General features: G+C 47.1%; 1 protein-coding gene across 2 annotated transcripts; it reads left to right on the top strand.

Moving 5' to 3' along the window:
* Positions 1-16,944: 16,944 nt before the first annotated feature.
* On the top strand, positions 16,945-21,476 carry DUSP6 (dual specificity phosphatase 6). 2 transcript variants are annotated; one of them, XM_002928477.4, is made up of 3 exons: positions 16,951-17,858; positions 18,476-18,913; positions 19,946-21,476. In XM_002928477.4, the coding sequence occupies exons 1-3, from the start codon at positions 17,459-17,461 to the stop codon at positions 20,251-20,253; spliced, it is 1,146 nt and encodes a 381-aa protein (XP_002928523.1). In that variant the 5' UTR covers positions 16,951-17,458; the 3' UTR covers positions 20,254-21,476. The 2 variants fall into 2 exon arrangements, with proteins under 2 accessions (XP_019664798.1, XP_002928523.1); XM_019809239.2 differs by lacking the exon at positions 18,476-18,913 and having other exon boundaries at positions 16,945-17,858.
* Positions 21,477-24,859: the final 3,383 nt, after the last annotated feature.

Raw genomic sequence — 24,859 nt, 5'->3', positions numbered from 1 at the left:
CACTGCTTGCTTTGTGAAATTCCAGACGGTGTAATCGGCTCTACCTCATCCTAAGAACTCCGGATTCCACTTTTCTTAATGACTTTCCCCTCCTTAAATGCCTACACAGTTATCTTTGAAGAAGGAGAAAAAGAATAGATGAATCACTTGCAGGAAACGGGGGGCAGAGACATGTGGTTGGAACGGCAGATGGCGGTGTGTGTGGGCACATAGCTGTCTCTGTTGCTCCTTCCACCACCCTCTGGAAACGAAGCCTTGGGAAGAGTACATTCATTCCAGGGTGGGGGCTGCGTCCGCATTCAGGTGCTGACATGCAAACCCACATCCACACGGATTCTTCTCAGACATCGGCACGCCGGGGAGAGTAGAAAACTCAGGTTCTGGCCCAGATTGGACTATTTACCCTCTCCTCCAAGTTCTGACATTAAACCTTCTAAATATAAAGTAATAAACTACATACGATTACTGGCAACGAATTTCTCATGCTTCTTTGTCCTGCAGGATATGAAGTAAGTACGTAAATATTCTTCCTATGTCACAACACAAGCTCCTGACCTCATAAGGGACTGGAAACGCCTATAGGCAAGCTGGAGGGAGATTTACGGTCAGATAAAACAGGCGTTAAGCAGGAAAACACAAACTGTTCTTGGTGGGACTTTTGGTGTTGCGCCCGTGAAAAGGACATAAAGGTATTATGCTCTCAGGGACAGGTGTCCGTGTGTGGCTCCTCATACGTATTGAGATGTCACCTACTGTGGTTGTTTCACTTGGAGAACTGAAATAAGTTTCTAGAATCCCAAGGATCAAGAGAACACTCAGTCTGATAAACTTTTTTTCAGAAGGTTTCGTGGAGGCCCTACTGTTACTTCTACATAAATTCCCAAGTGTCACCTGGATGTATATGCTAGGGTCAGTAATTGTTGTTTTATTTTTAGATGTATGAAACTCACTTCACTGACAGACTCTTAAGAAGAGTCTTCCGTCACTGCCACCTGCCCTCCCTGCCCTAGACCCATACCACAGGGCCTTGTTGTGAGCGCACAGATGTGCGGAAAGAAAAGAGCTTGTCACCTCCTTCCTTGGTGCATTAGGAGTTTTGGTAGAATATGCACCTAGAAGTTGAAATACATTCCTGAACACAACTTACATACTATCTGGAAACAAAGCATTGTGGTTGGCAGTGTTAAAATTAATGAACACTCCTTTAAAAATTAACGTTATAATAAAAATCATCTGATTAAGAATGAGTAAACTCAGTCCAGAAACCAATCTGAATAGCAATAAAAAGTATTTCATTAATCATAAATCCTGTTAATAATAGAATTTCTATCCCTATACTCATTATGATCTGATGACTCATTATCTGAAAGTCATTCATCTTAACCTTCACGAAAGCACTAATTCTTGAATCCTGAAAAGCTTTAAAATTATCTTTCTTAAGTTTATTTTTGTAAAGATTTTTATTTTATTTATTTGACAGGGAGAGAGAGCTCAAGCAGGGGGAGCAGCAGGCAGAGGGAGAGGGAGAAGGAGACTCCCTGTGGAGCAGGGAGCCCAATGCGGGACTTGATCTGAGGACCCTGGGATCACAACCCGAGCCGAAGGCAGACGCTTAACTGACTGAGCCACCCAGGCGCCCCTATCTTTCATGATTTTAAAACATGACCATACCAGACTAATTTTTGTGCCTCTCATCATTCCCCTGCCCCACCTGATCCCCAGGCTTCGGCCTCCTTCTGAACGGACAGATTCCTGAGGGTCCAGCTTTGGAGAGACCACATCTCGCCTGCTGCAATGGTGGCCAGGGACTCCAGGGCCCGGGTCTGAGCTGCCGAGGCTCCTGGACCTTCCGGATGGCCTGTCCCCTCCCATGTCTCCTGGACAGCTCAGCACCATCTTCCTCCTGATGAACTGCTTCAAGGTGACTTGTAGGACAAGCAAGGAAGTTCGCAGATTTCCTTGTGAAGTTATTACCAGTTCCTTAACACACCACCTGGTATCCGCATTCCTTCCTTCCTGGCTTTCTCTCTCTTTCTCTCGCTTTTTGAAGCCTTGGGATTGCACCATCCAACACAGTCTTACCAAGAGATCTTTGCCTCAGGTTTTATTTTCTAGATGATTTGACTAAGACAATGATTTTTAAAAAATCACATGTTATAGCTTCAATCTGGCCTCCTGCCTACAGTCTCTTTTCTTCCTAGTTAGAAAGATGAATGGAGACCTTTAATTCCTGTTAAGGTTAACTAGAGCTGCTCCAGCGAAATGTCTCTGGGTTGAGAATATGTTTCCTAAAACTCATCTAATTTTCCTGTGAGTTTTTTTCTCACCACAATAGGATTGGATATAGTAGCTCTTTTCTCGGGTTGGCTGCTTCTGCCCCGCTCGGTGTGGAGAAGCAGGACACCAGACAGTGCCTTTTCCTATATCCACCTTGCTATTTACGAACCTACTTCCTGATCTCCGTTTTATTACCTCTGATGCCATCTTCTCCCGTCATGGTGTCCTTACCTCCCATTTCACTTACAGTGAATTCCTGATATGTACTTGTGATGAGGCCAGTTCAAAGTAATATTCAAAATCCTTTCGACTCCGGATATTCTGTTTTGTGTAAAATATGTATCTTTTAATCAGCAGCTGCAGAGCGTCAGCTGCCAAGAGCAATGTGATATGTGGGGATTGTAAACAAGACACTTTGGTATCGCAAGTCTCTCCCAGACTGAGAACGAGACGTCAAGGGACTTTTTCATGTCCCTGTTTAATGGGCCAGATCATCTCTCAGGGAGAGGACTGGGGGGCGAGGATAAATGCTTTAGATATTTGGTGGCATCACTTTTCCTTTCCGCTCGGGCAGAAGGCAGGTACTGTGAATGCCTGGAGAGTGTATTAGGGCTGTGATTTTAATGAGTTAAAATTCCTTAGAAGGTTTGCATAGATAATAACAGCTGAGGCAGACCTTAAAACAAACAAACCTTCTGGGATTAAAACAAAACAAAAACCAGGGCTCCTTAACCCCGAGCAATTCTAAGGAGTGAGAGCAGTTTTAATTACAGCATGAGGTTCAGAATGAGCTGAGAAGGAAAAGTCAGGCACCAGTGAGTTTTGTATCAAAATGTGCTTTGGGATTATTGAGTGCCTCTACATGTTTTCTGTTCAAAACTAACGATTGAGGGCGCCTGGGTGGCTCAGTCAGTAAAGCGTCTGCCTCCGGCTCAGGTCATGATCCTGGGGTCCTGGGATCAAGCCCGTGTCGGCACCCTGTTCAGCGGGGAGTCTGCTTTTCCTACTTCTCCTTCTGCCACTCCCTTGCTCGTTCTCTCTCTTTCTCCCTCTCAAATAAATAAAAATCTTAAAAAAAAAAAAAGAAAGAATTTATCCTGCAGATATACTCACATGCAAAGGGGATAAATGTGTAAAAGACCGTACTCATTGCAGTCACTGCTTGCAATAGCAAAAAAGATTCTGCACAACCTCAATATCTATCAATTGTAAGATTAGGTAAATACAGATGCATGCCCGCACAATGGGATACTATGTAGCCACTGACGAGAATGAGGGAGCTCTATGTTTTCTGATATGATCCCAGCTCCAAAATGTGTTCAGTGAAAAAATAAACTGCACCCTTGTGTGTTTCGTCTGCCACGATTTTGTAATAAGAACATTAATAATACTAAATGTATACGCTTTTTATAGGCATAGTCTCTGCCGGGGCAGATACACAAAAACTAGTTAACAGTGGTTGCCTCTAGGGAGAACTAGGTAGCTAGGAGAGCCTACCTTTACTGTAGGTCACTTCTTTCCTTTTGAATTTTATTCCATGCACAAGTTAGGCCATATATAGCTCAAGAATGCTTTACTTTTTAGGAGAAGAAAAAACTCTATAACATGTGCAGACATTTGAAAGGGGGCTCTAATGCATGGGAACTACATTCTGCAGTCCCTAGTCTGCTGACAGTAGCATACACGTTGCTGTTTTTCAAAATAGACTTTATTTTTTAGAGCAGCTTTAGGTTTATAGGAAAACTGAGCAGGCAGCACAGAGATCTGGTTTATACATCCCAACCCCACACATGCACAGCCTCCCCCACGATCCACATCCAGTCCCAGCACCATACATTTATCATGACTGATGAGCTTATGTCGACACACCATTATCACCCTAAGATCATAGCTGACATAGCTATGTCAGCTCTTGATGGTACACAGTCTATGGATTTCGACAAATGTATAATGACATGTGTTCACCATTACAGTATCATACACAATAGTTTCACGGCTGTAACAACCCCCTGCGTTCCTCCAGTTCATCCCTCCCTCCCACTCACCTTGGGCAGACCCTTGACTTTTTTACTATCTCCATAGTTCCGCCTTTCCAAGAGGGTCCTATAGCTGGAATCACAGCCTATGAAGCCTTTTCAGATGGGCTTCTTTCCCTCAGCAATATGCTAAGTTTCTTCCATGTCCTTTCCTAGCTCGATAGCTCATTTCTTTTTAGTGCTGAATAATATTCCAAAGGGTGAACCGGTTTGTTTATCCATTCACCAACTCAAAGACATCTTGGTTGCTTCCAAAGTTTTGGCAATTTTGAACAAAGCCACGGTACACATCTGCGTGCAGGTTTTTGTGTGAACATGTTTTCGAATTTTTGGGTAAACATTAAGGAGTGTGATTGCCAGACCATACAAGAGTTATGTTTAATTTTGTTAAGAAGTTGCCAAGCTGTCTTCTGGATGATTGCACCATTTTGCATTCCTACTAGCAATATACGAGAGTTCCTGTGGCTCCACATCCTCACCGGCTTTCGGTGTTGTCAGTGTTCTGGATTTGGGCTGTTCTGATAGGTTGGTAGTGGTAGCTCATTGTTGATTCAATTTGCATTTCCCTGATGACACTGGATGTGAAGAATCTTTTCATATGCCAGCTGTATATCTTCTTTGGTAGGTGCCCATTAAGATCTTTGGCCCATTCTTTAATCAGGTTGGTTCATTTCCTTACGCTGAGTTTCAAGAGTTAGGTTAACAGGCCTTTACCAGATGTGTCTTCTGCAAATATTTTCTCCCAGTCTGTGGCTTGCACACTTTTTTTTTTTTAAATTAGTGAATGTCACCTTTAAAGACTGAAACAGAAGTTAAATTATCAAATGGCTATGATATTAACAAACGGATAAATCTTTGCTACTTTCCCTTTATAACTGATTCTTTGTTGTCAGCACAGCCATGTTTCTAGTTGTTTCCTGGAGCCTTTGTTGCAAAGGAATCTAAGCCCTTAAAATATGATCTCATTTGCGTGAGGTTTCAAAGTTCTTCTTCTGTAATTTATAATCTCTCAATTTCTTTGTGATGAATTTTACCAGTAAGTTTTCCAAGAAGTTCATGTTAAGAGAGAATAAGTGAATTAGAATAATTTAGTGTACCAGAGCAAGTATTTCATTAGAGGGAACTTATCATTTATTACTTAGGTAAAGGTACCTCAGGCAGTAGCATATATTCTCTTCTCTTTCTTTGCTCCTGGCATGTCTCCTCACTCTATCACTCTTTAACCACTTCGTTGTCATATATAAAGTGAAGGACTCTGGATGAACGGACTATCACGTCAGTCATCTAACATGACCATCCTTTTGGATCTAGAACTTTGAATTGTCCTCACAGCATGCCAGATGCTACCTTTGTAATCTTCTCTCTTATGTCACAATCCCACCTGTTAGCTTTTGGAGGGGATGGTCCCCATGTGGCTTATCTTTTTATCCCTCAGACTATCTTGCATCAACTCAGCCGGTATATCGAGCATGGATTTTTTTAAAAGGTAGAAGACAAAGTGATTTTGGCAAAATTTAAAGCATGTTCAGTCTGTAGCGATTTCTGTGGTAGATACCCGGGATACATTTCCAAAGAGAAGAGAGAGTTCTGGCGTGGTCCAGGGTGGTGAACTGGAGATCTAGTTGTGAGAAAGGGCCAGACGGCAGATGGAGAAGGGATGACCGGGTGCCCTTTACTTTGAGGACAGACTCCAAGACCCAGAAGGCGAACGCAACCTGAAGGCCTTATCCCAACTCTCCATTTAAATGACTGTGTGTAACTTCGTCTGGTCCTGAACATCAGATGCTCCCTGCATCCCCGCCCCGGCAATGGGACACTAGGAGTAACACTCCTTACACTTTTGTTTGTAATGAAAAACAATGGGGTCACAGGCTTTCTTTACAAAATGTCACTTTTGCAACCAAACATTGCCATGGCATTTTCATCCTAAAGGTGACGGACCCTTTTATCAGAAATACCACTTCCTGAGTGGTGAGCACCTGAGACTTCGGCAGCCGCCTCCCTCCGTGCAGTGTTTTTGATGGCTTCCCTCGGCTTTCTGCTTTTCTGTTGGGCTGGACATTTTTTTTTAAGTAGGCTCCATGACAGAGCTTGAACTCACAACTCTGAGATGAAGACCTGAGCTGAGATCAAGAGTCGGATGCGTCACCAACTGAGCCACCCAGGCGCCTGTGAGGCTGGAATTTTTATAACAAAAAGTAAGAGGCGAAAGGCAGTTTCTCTCCTGGAGCGGAATTATACCACTGGCATTTAGAACAACAGTGCCCCCTCTTTCCTGGCTACAATTATAAGCATCTCGCATACCTCCCTATGTGAGGTAAGGTAAGTATTTTGTCATCTTCTATTCATAGGGAGGGATTCTGAGTCACAGAGGGCTAAGTGATTTTTCTAGCCCCAGAAATAAGAGGACTAAAACGAAGCAGGAGGATGAGCACGTTATTCTAGGAGCCTGGTGGTATAGCATCGTTTTCCTGGACAATTGCAACTGCTTCCTGATGGGCTTTCCTGCCCCTGCGTTTTCTCTCCCCTGCGGCCTACTCACCTCTTTGTTATCAGAATCACGTTCTGAAATCAGGTCACACCCTTGTGTAAATATCTTTGATGACTTCTTGGCTGCCTAATGAAGAATCCCAAACTCCTTAGCATAGCATCCAAAGTCCATTTCCAACTGGCTTTCAACTACCTTTCTTACATGCTTTGCCGTTCTGCGCTTTCCATACAGTGGTCATGCTTGTGCATGGCTCCAGACCTTTGCTTCATGCCACCGATCTCTCTAGCCTGGAGTGCCTGTCTTCTCCTGTCCCTCTGGGATAAGGGAGAGGGGGAAACCTGCTTATCCATGGGGATATAACTCAGATACCGTCTTCTCTGGGACACTTCGCAACATCCAAGGCCCATGAACCATTTCCTCCTTTTGCTCCCTCCCAGAGCACTTCCTTTCTGTTGCAATGATCATATTTATTATTACACTCTAGCTACCAGGACATGAGTCTAACCTACCCTGTGACAGCAGGGTCTGACCCTGACCGATTTCCACAAGTCCTAGCAATCATGTCAGTTCCAGACACACGATTGACGGGGGCTCAAGAACTTGATGCTGTTTTCAAGAGCAACCTCCTTTTAGGCAAATCCACAGGCAGTTTTGGGTACAGTTTCAGGCCTTGAGAAAAGAAATCAGGCTGTGTGCCAATTCAAGAATCGAGCTTTCGAGGACAAGCGGGTTAGTTATGTTGAACATTGCGTTCTTCTGTTAGGAAGTTCTGATGTTTGTGGGGAGAGCATGCTATTTGATTCCGGGTAACCATCCAAAACATTTCTGTACTTCCTAACTAGAGCTGACGGGCTAGCAACCTGGCAGCCTGGGATAGCATTCGGAGTTTTCCAAAGCCTGGCCCACCTGTATGGGCCACTCCTGGCTGCTAGACTGCAAGACTGTTGCCTGGGGCCATCTCTAGACATTCTGAATCAGAGTCCTTGAGTTAGAGATCTGTGAGGCCTCTGGACTGAAAGCAAGTACCTCCAAGGAGTTTCTAAGCATTTGAGACCCCTTGTCTGGCTGGACACCTCTCCGTAGGCAAGGGGATTGATGGCGAATAGGTGTTGTGGATCCCTGTAAGCCAGTGGTTCTCAGCTCAGGTTGCATATGAGGATCCCCTGGGGGATTTTTGAGACCTACCAACCCCGGGGAACCCCCCTCCATTTACATCATTTAGATCAGAACTACTGAAGATGGGATTTGGGCCTCCATGGTTTTTGAAACCTCTTCTTCTGAACCAGTTTGGTGGTAAAATAAATGTCAGATTCCTTTGACAAAAATCATAGCTCTCTAGTGGTAGAGCTCCCATTTACGTGGCATTCCTCACTGCACTCAACCTCACTCTCACTATAGAAGTAAATCTCATACCAAATTTAACACGTAAAAAATATGTTTTAGCAACTAAGTGCAGTGGCTGGGAAAGGTCTCTCTCTCTACCCTCAGTGCTTTGCTTAACAGCACCTTGCATGAAAGGGCCATCCGAAAGGAGAGACAGCAATGTTCCAAAATCAAAACCAGCAGGTTTTGTAATCTCATGGGGTCAAGATCCTAGGTGAAATGGGGCGGGAGAGAGGTCATAGGGTCCAGGGCTGGAGGCTGCATGGTTACACACGTCAGTGGGCTGCAAGATCCAGGGTCCTCTCACACTTCCTCTAACAATCACTGATTTCAGCAATAGAAATAGTATTTTTTTAGAAATAATTTTAAAACATTTCTTACCCTAAACTGAAACAACAACAACAATAGCAAAAACAAATGAACTCCACTCTGGTCACTAAGCTGAAGGTGTTGATACATATTAAAGAATGTCCCAGCTAAGTACCCATTTCTAAATCATTAGAGTACTACAATTCTTACTTACCAACCTACTTCAAAGTAAATTACCATAAGGACAATAGAACAGAAGTCAGAGGGGCGCCTGGGTGGCACAGCGGTTAAGTGTTCAGGGCGTGATCCCAGCGTTATGGGATCGAGCCCCACATCAGGCTCTTCCGCTATGAGCCTGCTTCTTCCCCTCCCACTCCCCCTACTTGTATTCCCTCTCTCGCTGGCTGTCTCTATCTCTGTCAAATAAATAAATAAAATCTTTAAAAAAAAAAAAGAACAGAAGTCAGAGAAATCCCATCATAAAGGCTTTTCCCCTGGGAACTGGTTAGGCAAAATGTTGGAGAGAGGAAAGGGGAGAAGTGGGGGGCATGACTTAGCGAGCATTTAGACTTTTGGGGTTTGGGTAAAGAATCTAAAAGTGCTGGTAGGTCCAGAAAAACCTGATGGGAATACACCAAAAGATGTACACTCGTCCGATGGTTAACAAAAATAACCTTGGAATCCTACACGTGCAGAAATCACTACAGAAACTGCGTTAAGCAGCTGGTCTGTTTACTTAGGGCTGGGGGTGTTTCCATAATGTGTCCTCTAGCAGAGCACCCTTCCCCCAGGAATGGAAGATTCCTTTCCATTTCACAGGACAGTGGCTCTCATACCTGGCTCTGACCCACCCCCTTTCCCTCCCGCATCTGAAAAGCTCCTGCTGGGCAGGAAGTCAGGGGAAGGAAGGAACTTCCCATAAGATTAGGTTTCTTCCTTTCTAAATAAAATTCTTTTTTGAAGACTTTATTTATATATTTGAGAGAGGGAGAGCTCAAGCGTGAGTGTGCAGGAGTGGGGTGGGGCGGGGGTGGAGGCGCAGAGGGAGAGGGAGAAGCAGACTCCCTGCTGAGCGCGGAGCACAATGGGGGGGCTCCATCCCAGGACCCTGAGATGACCTAAGTCCAAGTCAGATGCTTAACAGGCTAAACCACCCAGGCGCCCCAAGATGAGGTTTCTTAGATGCAAGGAGGTCTTAAAAGCTTAAGGACCCAGTATATAAAGGGGCTCTCCCATCAGAGACAGAGAACCCAGACCACTGAGGGACGATGGTTACATCGTTTGGGCCGGTAAACTCCCAAGTCTCCTCTTGCAGAACATGAATTTAACAGGACTGGCTTGAAGGGCACCTGGGTGGCTCAGTCCGGTTAAGAATCGGACTCTTGACTTTGGTCATGATCTCAGGGTCCTGGGATAGAGCCCCGCATTGGGGCACAGCCTGCTTCTCCCTCTGTTCCTCCTCCAGTGTGCTACCACTAAAATAAATAAATAAAAATTTAGAACAAACAAACAAAAAAACAGGACTGGCCTGAGCTGACAGTGATGGGGGGGGTGGGCTGGGGGCAACATGTGAGTCCTAGGTGAGTCCTAGACTGCTGGGAAATCCCTCAGAAGCAAGCAGCGATCTCAATGTTACTGATTTATCCAGGTCTCCATACGTTGAGAAACTGCAATTTCTGGGCTGCTTACATCACCAGCTAAGGGGATGGTAAAGCAATTGACTCTTCTCTAAAATTTTATTTTTCAAAATCTTGTATGGATAGCCTTTCTGTTCCCGAGAACAAACAGACACTGTAGTGTTTTTCACTATATAATCCCCTTTCAGCAGGGTCAATAAACATTTATTAAGAACTGTGTGTGTATGTGTTAATAATAAAAACAGGTAACTGTCAATGAATTATTATTGTTTCAGGACTGTTCCTACCCCTTTACAAACAGAAGTTATCTATTACAATAGCCCTGTAATACAGTATCCCCATTTTACAGATGAGGACGCTGAGGCATAGGGAGACTAGGTGAGTTCCCCCAGAGACACGTGATTAGACAACTGCTGAGTCAGGATTAGAATCCAGGGTGGTCTGACTCTGGAACTCCCAGTCTTGAGCAGCAAAGTAAAATTTAACAAGTTATGTAGAGGCTGCCCTTTTATAACAGATTGAATTCATAACAGGCTGCACGGAGTCATGCTTTACGGTTATTTCTACCGATTAGGGAGCAAAACATACTTACTCGAGGGGCTTTCCAGGAGATGCAAGTTTGGACTCCCATGAGTCCCTGACCTCGGAGTCCAGCCTTCCCCGCTATGAAACTGTGGTAATGGTGTATGTGCTTGGCAGAGTTATCACGGTGGTAGTTAATTTGACACATACAAATAGATTGTAGCCGTTATGGTTTTTTGTTTGTTTTTGTTTTTACAATATATCCAAATATATCTTTTGTCATTAACCCACCAAATGGCTTATAGCAGTACTGCTCAGACTGGAGTTTGGAGGTCCCTGGGGTTCCCTCAATATATTTTGGAGGATCTGTGAATTCTTAAATTCAATAAATTAAGCTAAAGCATGCCTTGTATTGTGGACACGCACAGTCATTTTCACTGATCGCCGAGGCAAAAGGGGCTGACAGGGAATCATACCTCCTTAGAAAAATAGTTCTTACACAACAGCTATTTGTATTGCTCACACCTGCGTAAATAAAGGAACACAAGATGAGGAGAAAAGTCGCCAGAGGAACCGTGGCCCACACAAGGAGGCATGAGGCAAATATTCTGCGTGTAGATACAGCACGGATAATGCCCAGGAAGCATCCATGATGCTTCATGTCATGACTACGGAGCTTCTGGAAAGATGACTTACATATAGTTCTGTGCCTCCCTGGAAGGCAATGTAAGCCTAATTTCCCGCTGAAGATGTTGCTGGGCTTTGACAATGGGAAGCAAGGTGTCATTGTTCCTTTTCCAAACAACAGCAGTAACAAAAAATCGTAAGGGAGGTTAGCTGTACTCAGAGATGTCAGCTTCCTGATGACTGCTTACATGTACATTTACGTACGGTTTTAGATTTCTTACTTTTTGAAAATAAAAGATACGAGGGAAGAATCAATGAATGTTTCTCCACTGGAAGGAAAGGGACGAAAGCATCCAAAAGAAGAAATCAACATTAGTATCTCTAAATGAACGTCTTTGCTAGACTGTCTAGCTTCAAAAGAAAATTCTAGATGACGTCCCTATGGGCTCCTGAATGTAAATTAATGTGCATTCCGTCAGGTGAGGGGAAACAAAGAACACAAGAAAGTTGATGAAGACCATAATTTTTAAAAGCTTAGCCTGACTGGGGCCAAGGTCTGAATTTCACAATAGTTTATGTTTTTCTTCAGGTCCTATCATCCTGGCAAGGTGCGAAAGTGCCATCTCATTCATAGGAGAGCTCCAACCACTCCCTGGATGTGACTGTGGCTGTGTGATTCTCGCTCTGCTGCTGTCTGGCTCCCGCTAGCTGCTGTCTAACCTGGCCTGTCTCTCCCCCAGCCCCTACCTTGTTGGGGAAATCGTCAGCCTGTGCCTAATAAATTAGATCCTGCAGCCCTGCACCAAGGGGCAAGCTGTCTGACTGCAAAGCAGGGGGCTCATATTTGAAACTCCCTTTGGCTTTCCCTATGCACAGCCTAAAATGTGCAGAACGTGTTTCCTATTGGCAGTCCTTTGGGCCTCTGGGGTTCCACAGTTCCTGCTGGTCAGATATAACTTGCTGTCTTTTTGAGGCACCTGTCAGGAGAGCTCAGCTTGAGTTTTGTGAACCCCATTTGCCCTTTAAGTCAGTCTACGTCAAACACATTTCTGAACTGCAGTAAAATTCTGTTCTGAGATTTAGCGGCTCAGAAAGCCACTGCTGTCACTTTGAGGGCTCCTTGGGACTTCTGAAAGGGAATCCTGACTATGTCACAAGACCACATTTTAAGTCAGAACTTCCAAAACACTCTCTCCTTATTAACGGAAAACCGTTTAACTATTTTCACATGATGTGTTAATAAATGTTATTGTATTCACAGAGATTACTCCAAGAGGATTAAAGGTCGTGCTAACCCTTTCGGGTCTAGGAAATCACAAGTGTCCTCAAACACAGGAAAATTTGTTGAAATGCTTCTCCAATAGGCAAGCAAACATTCATAAACAAAAGACTTATTTTTAAGGAGCTTTCCAGGAGGAAACAGCTAATGAAAGAAGGTGGAATTGAAGCACGGGTGCTTGGTGTATGCACGCAAATACACACACACACACACACACACACAGAGCTTAGGATAACGTTGCTCTGTGCACTTACGAGGAGTAAGCAGTGACCTGCTTGGCTCTCCAGTCTGGAAACACAGTTCTCTGGATATGAATGATACACTCAGCAGGGACCTGGGGCCTCCGGAAATGAGGAGGCCTGTGGCCCTTCCTGACGCTAGCTAGAACTCTTCTGAGCTTTTTTCCTGAGAGCCTGGGCAACAGGGCCAGGATGAGGAGGTTCAAGGCAAGATCACCAACAACAGGGAGTCAGTTTTCTGCAGGAATGAGGCAGTGAGTTTTAAAAACATCATCTTTTGAATACTCATTTTGTGCCCTATACTTTCTGTGTGTCTCTAATCCTCCTTGTCTTGTAATGAAGGTATAACTATTTCTAATTTTACATACTGCTGAATTACCTTCTTTGCTTTGTTTTCCTTCACAGCACCTTTACTTCCTAATATACCCTATAATTATTTTGTTTATTGTCTGTCTTCACTAGAACGTAAGCTTTGGCGGGGGTGGGGGGGTAGGTATTCTTGCCCGGTTTATTCCCTGCTGATTTCCTGGAACCCAGAATAAATAAGTGAATGAGTGAATGAATGAATGAATGGAGGCCCAGAGAAGCTAAGTGATTTTCCCCTATCAAACTACTAGTGAGTGGCAGAGCTAAGGCTGGAACCCAGGCCCATGTGCTGACACATTAGATTAGGAACGGCAGTTGTTAGAATTAGAACCTAAGACAAACTCTAAGGAAGAAAAATAGGAAGCATTTAGTGAATGGTTGACTAACAGAGAAGTGTGTGCAGAGAAAATCACCAGATTTAAAGCAGCAGGGAAAGTAAGTACAACTTTTGATCTTTCACATTTATGGGGAAGGTGCAACAGGATATGTGAAGCTGGAAAAGCCTGGTGGTCAAAATTCAAAATGTAGAGCTGAATCCTTCAAATTTTGACAGGGAACCGTGCAATGCATGGCCTCCATGATACCCTATAAAACGTGTATTGTGGTAATCCTTAATGGTCTATACAGGGTCTGGCCTCAAATCCTGACCCCACTGTTTGTTACTGTGTGATCTCATGCAAATTCCATAATCTCTGTGAATGGGGGTGATTTACATGGGCTTTCTGAAGACTGACCAAAAGTATGCATGGTAAACAACCGAAATGGAGACTAAGCCTTCCAAGTAGCAAATGCCCAATTTACATAGTATTTCGACTCTGTCAGTTTGGTGTGGCTGGCGAACAGGGTGTTGAAAAGGGGACCGGTTAGGGAGCAGTCAGAAAGGTAGCTGGGCACACTGTGTTAACCACATCAAAGGATTTCGACCCTGGTCTGTAACAGCACCTACTTTGACCGCAGAATCGACACGGTTTAAACTGCCTAGGGCAGTTCCTCAGAGGGCTTCTCTCTAGACTAGGGAGTTCCATGCGGGCCGTTAGGCAGGCCTCAAAGGGCATCTGGATATGGACTCAGAACGGTGTGCAGGTTGGGAATTCAGAACAATAAAAACATCAACAGCTAGTAGCACATCAACATCATGCCACGGCCACTTCACCCATTTAACCATCACAGAGACCCTACGAAGCGAATATTTTCATTATATTCATTATGCCACGTGGAAGACGAAGTTCACGACAGATTTAACCAAGGGCACACGTTTAGGAAGTGATAGGGGCACAGTTTCAATCCTGGCCACCAGGTTCCACGACCCTTTATGCTTCACTTCTTAGAACCGAGTAATCAGAATGCCATTTTATAAAACGTGCTGAGAAGGACCGACATTCCCTTGCTGTACGGTTCAGAAGCCTGGGCCAAACTAAGTGTCTCTAGCTTCAGGTTTGAGAAGTGTTGCGAATACCCTCCCAAATCTATGCCCCGGCTCAGGTAAGAACGAAGTAACAACCAATTTCCCTCCCTGTCTCTTCTGCTGGGAGATCCCGGGCCGAAAGACTTTGCACTTCGCAGCTCGCCTGCAGGGCGTCCTGACTCGCCCCCAGGTCCCAGTGACTGAAACTTCTTCGGGTGGGAATGCCTGTAACAGGTGGGGGCGGATCGGAGGCGTCAACTCCAGTGCAGGCCTCCTCCAGTTGGAACTAGATGATAGCCAGTGAAATATGGGGATTTTGTTCCAAGGGATGCCCAAAAAAGGCGCGGGGAGAGCGCGCGGCAACCCCCACCTTCGTCAAACACGCTCCTCCAGGGGCGGCCTGCTTGCAGCAGAGTTCCAAAATTGGCAACCTGGGCCTCGCAGCCGCCTTTTTTTAGCCTACATTCCCCAAACCAGGGAAGAGGCGGGGGACTAAAAATGCAAATTGGAGCCGGGGCGTCAGCAGGCAGGCCTGTGGGTGCGGGGCGTCTGGCTGGGGGAGACCCCGCGACCTCAGGTGCCCTCCGCTCTACTTGCGCTGGGCGCCGGGAGGGGCGTCAGGGAAAGACGCTCCCCGCCGAGCCGCTGCCGCCGCTGCCCCCGCTTCCGCCTCCCGGGTGGCGGCGGGACAATGCGCGGCCTCTTTTCCGCCGGGGGTTAGGGAGGGGAGGCCGGATCAGGGCCCGCGCTTTCCGGCCGCAGCCCCTCCCCCCCCGCCCCCAGCGCCGCGCCGGCCGCACACAGGTGGTTTTCCGCTCGGGAGGGGCAGGCCCCGGCACTTTTATATAACAATAGAGCTCTGCACGCCGGGAATGCGCTTCCTAGCCGCCGCGGCCCCCGCCCGGCCACGCCTCCATCCGGTTCCCGGCTCGCCCTCCCCGCGGCGCCTGGGCGGAACGCGGCGCGCTGGCCTGGCCGGCACTTCCCCAGTTACCTGCTCGCCCTGAAGAGCGGCGGCGACGTTCCCTGCGACTCCCAGCCCTCCTTGCGAGCCAGGGAGATCTCGGCAGGCACTCTAACTTGCCCCTCACCCACCCCGGCCGTGACAGAACCCCAGACTCGCGCGTTTGGCTCCGCACCCCTCCGCGGGGTCGCCCAACGCCCCGCACCAGCTGAGCCAGGAGGCGGGGGCGTCGGGGTGCTAGGCAAGGAACGCAACGCGCAGGCGCGGCTTGTGCTCCGCAAGTGCCTGGCGACCCGCAGGGGAGGGGGTTGCGGGGGTGGGACAGAAGGCGCCCCTCTGTCGGATCTCTCTGTGCCACGTGACCAATCGCCGAGTTTGCTTGAGCCCCCGCAAACCTTGCGGGAAGACTTCCCCACGCTTCGCCGCTGATGGGGACAGCCCGCCCGGCTCCCGCGCGTCCTAAATGCACCTAGCCCAGGCAGCACCGCCAGACCGGCTCCTCTGTCGGAAGCCGAGCTTGCTGCCCAGAAATGATTAACGAGCGCAACCCCCCAGCGAGCGGTGGGTGACCGCGGGAAGGCGGGTGTGTTTGTGTTTGTGGGGGGAACTTGGATCCCCGGAACAATGGCTTATAACGACCCAGGCCCCTGGAGAGGAATAAAAGCACCATACTGTCCAACCAGTTTTTTTCTACAGGCTCCACTGTTTAAAAACAAAATAAAGTAATTTAAATGCTATTTAAAAACCCTCTTTCTTCCTATTATCTGGACAACCAGGCATTTGTTTGCTTGCTTTAAAATGTTTCAACAAAATCCTAGTTTGTTTCGAAAGATGTTGGATTAGCATTTAACACCTCATCGGTCACTAAAGCCCAGGCAGTTCACCAGCCCCAACACAGCCTCAGCTAAAAGAACATCAGAGCAAACAGAGCTGGGCTTTTTAAACTGGCAAACAAATGCCACACACCGCCTAAAGGAGGGCGGAGGAGGGGGGTTAAGGCGAACTGCGGTCCAAATGAGTTTAAAGGGAATAAAAAGGGAAAAAAGCACAAGTTTTCTTAAAGCTAGCTTGCGAGCATAGGCGTCATGAACAAGGGCTTTTGTGCCTGCTAATTGCACCATTTGTGCGCAAAAGTTCCGACGCGAAGTGTGAACTCTCAACAGAAGGAAACATGAGACAACTGAAGTGCCCTGGTTTATGTGCCCTGCTCCTCCTCCGCCGCCGCCTCCTCTTCTTTCTCCTTCCTCCCGCCGAGCCCGCTGTTGCAGCTTGTTTGCACTGGGGCTTATCCGGAGCGGAAATTCCTTTCCGTTTTTGTGAATGACAAACTCATTAACAATTCATCAACACAACCTGTTCCAGCCGGCCCGTCCCCACGGCAACAGCCCCTTCCGCAGCGCGCTCATTGGCTGGCCCGGAGAATGTATCCATTGAGACGCTCGCTGTTTGTATCCATTGAGGAGCTGCCTCGCGCAGGGGGTGTGCGAGGGTTGAGTCCAAGGGAGAGTGAGCAAATCGAGGTTTGAATAATTCGAGGAGGAAGACACCCGAGCGGATTTGAGGTGCAGCCTTAAAGGGAGGGATTAGGAGCCGCTGGACTTTTTTTTTTCCCCCTTCCCTTCCCTCTTAGTAGCAGGGAGTCCGAATTAATTGGATTTCATTCACTGGGGAGGAACAAAACTGTCTGGGCAGCTTCATTCAAAGAGATTCATTGACACCAAGAGCGAGCGGCTGCAGCCGGGAGCCGAGGGAACCGCCGGCTTCACTTCTGTCTAGCTTTCCCCAACCGCTAACCCGGTCTGGGAAGGGCAAGGTGGAATTAAACCCCGCTCGGAGAGCGGCAGCTTCGCGCGGCGCGCTCGGCCTATGCCTGCCCCGAGGGGCGTCTGGTAGGCACCCGCCCTCTCCGGTAGCTCGACCCCCATGATAGATACGCTCAGACCCGTGCCCTTCGCGTCGGAAATGGCGATCAGCAAGACCGTGGCGTGGCTCAACGAGCAGTTGGAGCTGGGCAACGAGCGGCTGCTGCTGATGGACTGCCGGCCGCAAGAGCTGTATGAGTCGTCGCACATCGAGTCGGCCATCAACGTGGCCATCCCGGGCATCATGCTGCGGCGCCTGCAAAAGGGCAACCTCCCGGTGCGCGCGCTCTTCACGCGTGGCGAGGACCGCGACCGCTTCACCCGGCGCTGCGGCACCGACACGGTAGTGCTCTACGACGAGAGTAGCAGCGACTGGAACGAGAACACTGGCGGCGAGTCGGTGCTTGGATTGCTGCTCAAGAAGCTCAAGGACGAGGGCTGCCGGGCGTTCTACCTGGAAGGTAGGCGCCGGGGGAGCGGCGCGCGCCGGGCAGGGCGGGGGTAGCGGGGCTGTGCGGCGCGGGTGAGGCGCGCAGATTGCAAGTGCCCCTGCTGCGCTCCACCGGCGCTTCTGAGTCGCGCTGACGGGCTGGGGGTAGTCCGCCGGCTCCCGGCTGCGAACCTCGCGCGTCCCGCACCCGCGAGCAGGCTGGCGCAGAATCCACCAGCTTCCGGCCACAGGCACGGGTTGTTTCTTTCTAACGAGATCTCCTCCTGCCTACCCGTAATCTCTTCCACCTGTCCCTGCTTTGTATCGTTCGATTTTGAATTACGATTTGCAGGACAGTGGAGGTCACTGGGGGTGCAGATTGCACTTCCTAGCCCCTCAAAATATTTAGAAAAGTTGCCATTTTGTGCATTTCCGGATTTAAAAGGATAAGGGTTTCCAGGGAAGGCGGGCCTGGTCGTTCCACTCCCAAGGGGTACCCATTTAAGTGTCTTTCTCTTATAATTGGCTCTGTATGTAGGGGGTTTCGTAGGGTGCTGTGGTGTTCCCTGCGCCCAGCTGCGGCCCTCACAAGCTGTGAAAACTACTACGGGATCTCAGGTTACACGATTGTTTTTCTCGTCCTGGCAGGTGGCTTCAGTAAGTTCCAAGCCGAGTTCGCCCTGCACTGCGAGACCAATCTAGACGGCTCGTGTAGCAGCAGCTCGCCACCGTTGCCAGTGCTGGGGCTCGGGGGCCTGCGGATCAGCTCTGACTCCTCCTCGGATATTGAGTCTGACCTTGACCGAGACCCCAATAGTGCAACGGACTCGGATGGCAGCCCGCTGTCCAACAGCCAGCCTTCTTTCCCCGTGGAGATCTTGCCCTTCCTCTATTTGGGCTGTGCCAAAGACTCCACCAACCTGGACGTGTTGGAGGAGTTCGGCATCAAGTACATCTTGAACGTCACCCCCAATTTGCCGAATCTCTTTGAGAACGCAGGAGAGTTTAAATACAAGCAGATCCCCATCTCGGATCACTGGAGTCAAAACCTGTCCCAGTTTTTCCCTGAGGCCATTTCTTTCATAGGTGAGACTAATGAACAGACTTTTAAATGCAAAATTCCTAGCCATTCATAGAATTTAAGCTGTTAATCTCTCTTGTTGCTTGCTGGCCTGAGTGCGGGTCTCTAATGTGAGGAGGGGGTTCTTAATTCTGGTTTATCTTCTCGCATAGAAAAGAAAAGGTACCTTTTGACATGGCTGCAGACCACAGGTGTATTTGAAATGGGGTTTCTTGAGTCTTTGAATTAAGTCGTTTGAAAGGCTGTACATAATCAGACAACAGAATTTTCTCACAGTCTTTGGACTTGGGGACGGCTAGATAGAAGTACTCACTATTGATAAGAATTTTAGCTTTATAATTTTAAAAGATCGGGGAGTTATTGTAGGACTTGGGGTTAGTTGTTGGAAAGCGCTATGAATGCTAGATGTTGTAATCCAGTTGAATGTTACTGTGATACCGGTTAACAGTGAGACAGTGAGGGTAACCTGAGCCCAGCAGGAAGGACTGTGGGCTGGAAGCCTGGAGAAGCGAATCTCCAGGCATTGTAATGCATTTCCTATTACAAAGGAACTCATTTTCAGGCCATGTCGACATCCTGTTCCTCCTAATGGGCTGTCCCCTGTGACTTCCCTCTCTCTTTTAAAATGCCTGAATACCTCCATTGTTAGCTGCACAACAGTTGGAGAATAATTTAATAGACCCTTGCAGTCTGCTTGTCTGTATAAAAGGCATTCAAGACCATATTGCAGGGTTTCTGGTATTCACATGCTGAGGCAAAGAATGCACACATTAAGGATTTTTTTTTGTTGGCAGAAACTTAATACAAAAGCTCCCTTTTCAGAAAATATCTGAAATATGTAATTGTGCCCAGTATACATGTTTTATCGCAATGATACATTTGCTGCTGCCTGCGGGGCTCAACTGCCACACACAATTCTTTTTTCTTTCTTTCCTTCTTGTTTTTTTTTTTTTTTTTAAGATTCAGTTTTTAGACTGTTCATTCACAAAGAGTGGTTTTGGTCTACTGAAATCTTGCTTTTCTTTTTGTGTTTACAGATGAAGCCCGGGGCAAAAACTGTGGTGTCTTGGTGCATTGCTTGGCTGGCATTAGCCGCTCGGTCACTGTCACTGTGGCTTATCTCATGCAGAAGCTCAATCTGTCAATGAACGATGCTTATGACATTGTCAAGATGAAGAAATCCAACATCTCCCCCAACTTCAACTTCATGGGCCAGCTGCTGGACTTCGAGAGGACGCTTGGACTCAGCAGCCCCTGTGACAATCGGGTCCCTGCACAGCAGCTCTATTTCACCTCCCCCTCCAACCAGAATGTCTACCAGGTGGACTCCCTGCAGTCCACGTGAAAGGCCCCACGCCCCTCGGTGGGATGTGTCCGTTCCATTAGCCTTTTCTCTTGGCAGCATCAGCTGGGCTGCTTTCTTTGTCTGTGGCCCCAGGGGTCAAAACGACTCCAGTTGTCTGTATTAGACAAGGTTCCCACATGTGGAATTGGTTATTACAATGTGAGAGATTTGCTCCACTCTTGTTGGAAGAACAGAACATGCTGTGTAGATCCAGGCCGTAGGTTTGCTCCATCAAACCTACGTGTACAGCCTACCCATGCAGGGACTGGAATTTGAGTGTTTCCAGGTATATAGGGTAGGACTAAATGGTAGGGGTAGGAGCGTGTGTTCTTTAGGGCCTCGTGTGACTGTTTCCTTTTGCATCTGGAACTGACTCTATATTGTCTTCAGTGAAGACTGATTCAATTTTGCATATAGAGGAGCCAAAGAGAGGTTTCAGCTCTGTATTTGTGTAGTATCAGTTTGCAAAAAATAAAAAATACAAAACAAAAATAAATAATAATAAATAAAATTAATCTGATACTCCATTTGATTATTGTAAATATTTGATCTTAAATCACTTGACAGTGTTTGTTTGAACTGTGTTTGTTTTTTCTTTGATGGGTTTAAAAGAAATCATCCAAAGGGAGAAAGAGCAGTCTGCCACTTCTTAAAACAAAAAAATAGAAACGTTTGCTCTTTTCTAATCCAAAGGATATATTTGCAGCATGCTCGACTTCACCAACTCTGAATGACATTTTCATGGACACTGTTATCACTGAGACCTTGGTATGGTGCAGCCTTTAACCTCTTTCATATATCTTCCTTGTGATTTTTTTTTCCTCTTAATGTAGTTTGACTATGCCTTACCTTTGTAAATATTTTGGCTTGTGTTGTCTCAAAGGGGATATCTTGGAAAGACACCAAAATCATGGGCTCACTTTTTTTTTTTTCTTAAACTTCAGCTGTGCTAAACAGTTTATTACCTCTGTACAAAATTCTTCAGGGAGTGTCACCTCAAATGCAATACTTTGGGTTGGTTTCTTTCCTTTTTAAAAAAAATTTGGATAAAACTGGAAGTGTGTGTGTGAGTATGGGTCCCGGTCTGATGGGTGAAGTAAGTGCATATGATTGTGAAAAGGGAGAGTCCGGTTGCTCCATAGGTTCATGGTGTAAAGTTTTGAGCTGAAATTTATTATAAGAATGTAAAACCTTAAATTATTAATAAATAACTATTTTGGCTATTGAATGTGTATTTTTTTAAAATCTCTCCTTCATTGTACCTACACGTGAAATGATATTTCTAAAGAATCTTAGAGTGGGGGAGCGCCAGCGGCTTTTGAAGTCCTGTAGGAATAGCGGGTCAGAGTTCCCATGGTTTTAGCAACCCCAGGAATGTTTCTCAGGTGTAGTTTATAAAATTAATCTTTTGCTTCAAAGATGACATTGTAGAATGAACTGCCTGTATTATGTGCCCCAACAATACTTTACGAAGACAGTTCTGGCTTAAGAAACTAGTAATGCTCTTGAAGAAAAACAAGCCGTACAATACACCTTGCTCAGGTACAAGGTTTGGCTGTTCATGACTGGTCATAACGGGGGATACCGGAGTGAGAAGACACTCACAGTGTTAACCTCTCTCCTTCCCTGCCAGGGTCTTCTACTCAGTAATACACATGCCAGGGAGGACATAGGGATAATTTTCTTTCCAGTTTGTTCCTGTGGCCATTCCACCTGCAAATTATCCTGTCTTAGGAATACCAAATGAATGCGGACCGATGACTCCCCCTTGCCTTTCTCATATACGTGGCAAGGCAGAGCTAAGCTCACTGAGCCTGGATGTGGGCTTTAAAATTTCACATTGGCACTTGAGGTCACGCTTTGCCAGTCCTGTTCTAATGTGCTTTGTGCTTCACTGGTTTAGAATGTGGGCCAAAAAGCACTATTGAACCTTATGTCGAGGTTATTTTAAACAGTTCCTTTCAAGGTAAAGGCTTCATACCCTGTCATTTTCCTTGGGACATCCCTTCTCCTTGTCCCAAGGGTAAAAATACACAAACCAAAATAAAAGGCAGGTGTATGAAATCAAAAGAATCAGAACATACTTACATTTCAGGCTCTTTTCAAATGAACTTAGTCCCTTTGCCTGCCTCGAGGAGAAAGAGGAGCTTTTCCCCCATGGGGCACATGTTGGGATGGTTTGGTGATCTGCGGGCTCTGATTTCAGAGCAATCATTATCAAACCATCCAGAGTGACTTTGAGCAACTAATCATGTATAAAAAGCAAACAGAGAAACGGTGCAGAAAAATACCAACTCAGTCTTTCCCATTTGGGTGCCCCAAGTCAGCCAGAGCTTAGAAAGGAGAAGTGGGTTGCAGTTCAACTTGGCTCCTGTTAATCCAGTTCTGAACGGTTTCCGCTTCTGGCATTCCCTAAACTGCCTGTTCAAAGTAGGGATTTGCAAGCAGCGTTAGCAATTTCCTGCCCAGCTGCAGCTCAAGTAGCTGCGTGCCCCCCCCCTTTTCTCTGATTTCTTTTCTCTTTCTTTTTTTCTTTCCTTTTTTCTTTACTCTGGGCGGTGGATAATTTTAGTGCATTTCCTCTTTGTGGATTATCCTCTCCTTTCCTCCTGGAACCTGCATGCATTGAGTTCCTACTGCTCTGCTCCAGCCGACAGCTGGCCTCCCCAGCACTTCCTCTCGTTTCACTGTGGGTTTGTTGTTTGTCAGTCCACTTCTGAAATTAATAATGTTTTCTGGCCAAGTGCCACAAGCCATTACCACAAAGGGGAAGTAACACATATGAATAGCAGGAAGCCATGCAGGGTCACAGTGTGAGCTGAACCTGTGGAGGGAGCATAATTGAGCCTGGCCCATTCAGCAAGTGTCTGACAGCGATTTGGGGAGAAGGAGCTCCCCGCCTTTAAGCAGCTCAAGCTGTGAAAAAAAAAAAGTTTCCAATAAATTGGTAGCAAATGGTCTTTGTCATCAGCCTGAATAAAGGAGCGGGAGCAAGAAGAGTTTAGGGCCCCCATAAAGTTGCAGTGTTTGGGATTTCTCCCCCCACCTTCTGGCATATTGTTTCAGAAGGCTGGTAACAGAGGGGTGCCTGCTTCCCTCTATGGCCACAAAAGGACTCATATTAAATGGGTGGTTTTTATGGTTCACTCAGGCCAGAAAGATTGAAAGAGCTATTCTCTTGCTTTCTTTTTCTTCTGTGGAAGGTGGAAGGTTGTAACTAACAGCATGGGCCCCCACCTCGCCCTGCGCCTGCCTTTCTCCTGGCCTTACCTCCATCCCTTTAGCTCCTTTGTGCTTGCAGGCGCTGGGGAAGGCGATCAGTTTGTGTCTTGGAGTTGGGCTCGCTTCCTGAATGGAGCCTGCACGGTTACTAGGGCAACCTTTGCCAGCCAGCAGCTGCAGCTCCCCGGCCCCCCTCCTCACCTGCTGTCCCTGTTAGCGGCCTCCTGAGGTCTCTCCTTCAGGAGAAAGCCTTACCTTTCCTGGCCTCCCGCAGGGGCTAAGGGTGCCTTTCCAGAGAGGAGGTTATCTTCAGGATTCATGGGGCTCTAGGAGACTTAGGGAATGCGCTGGTTCATGGGACCAACTAGTCTTGAGGTTAAAATCAGACCACGAAAGGGTTATCTGGGGATAGAAAGATCAGCACTGCCTCCAAAGGAGTGAAAATTGGAGACTGGCCCCCCAACCCAACAATTAAGAGCCCTGAACTCTGACTCGTGCTTTCTCACTCAGGCACCGGATAGCCCTGGGTCAGTCACCCAGCCTCACTAATTTCTTCTTTCTTGTCTGTAAAATGAGAGCCTTCCTCTTTCATTCTAGGATTCTCTTCTAATTTGAGCCCTCTGGTCATGGATTGGCGACACTTGTTTGATGATAAAATGAGGTACGGAGCAGGCCGAACAAGCGACATTTATCATACTCTACGTCGAGTCCAATATCAGCTCATTTCACCCTCAGAACAGCCCTGTGGGGTGGTTTCTATTATCACCCTTATACTGCAGTGAGGAAACTGAGACCCGGAGAGACCAACAACGCCAAAGTCAACCAAGGGGAAGCGGTAGAACGGAACTTTGAAGCTTCAGCTCTTGTTATAAACAGCAGCCTTTGCTCGTCTTCACAAGGTCTCCTGATGTCGACGGGGAAGTGGTGACCCCACTTTACAGCTGAGGAAGTGGAGGAAGCAGAGACTAAGTGACCTGCCAAATCACACCCAACTTCAACAGCGCAATCATGAGGGAGCCACGGGCCCCCCCCGCGGATGTGTCACCAGAGATGCCGCGTCCGCCTGGAGGCTTCGGTCTTCTCTCTCCCTGGAGAATTTGCCTTATCTTGGGGCCCATGAGCACAGAAATTACAAAACTGATTTTCCTAAGGCTCTCTAGTGTGGCTAGCCTGCTGTCTAGCTGGCCCCGACCCCCCCCGCCCATGTACCCTTTCAGGATTACACAGGGAACCCTCACTCTGATTCCTCCCGGGGGGAAAGCTGGTTTGGGAGGAGAGAGAGAGAGAGAGAGAGAGAGAGAGAGACACACACACACACACACACACACACACAGAGGGAGAGAGAGAGAGACAGAGACAGAGAGGGAGAAGAAGAGAGAGGGAG

This window comes from Ailuropoda melanoleuca, chromosome 15 (assembly GCF_002007445.2).
Source record: "Ailuropoda melanoleuca isolate Jingjing chromosome 15, ASM200744v2, whole genome shotgun sequence".
Lineage (NCBI taxonomy): Eukaryota > Metazoa > Chordata > Mammalia > Carnivora > Ursidae > Ailuropoda > Ailuropoda melanoleuca.
The sequence above is the reverse complement of the archived record's forward strand: the minus strand, read 5'-3'. Positions and strand labels throughout refer to the sequence as shown.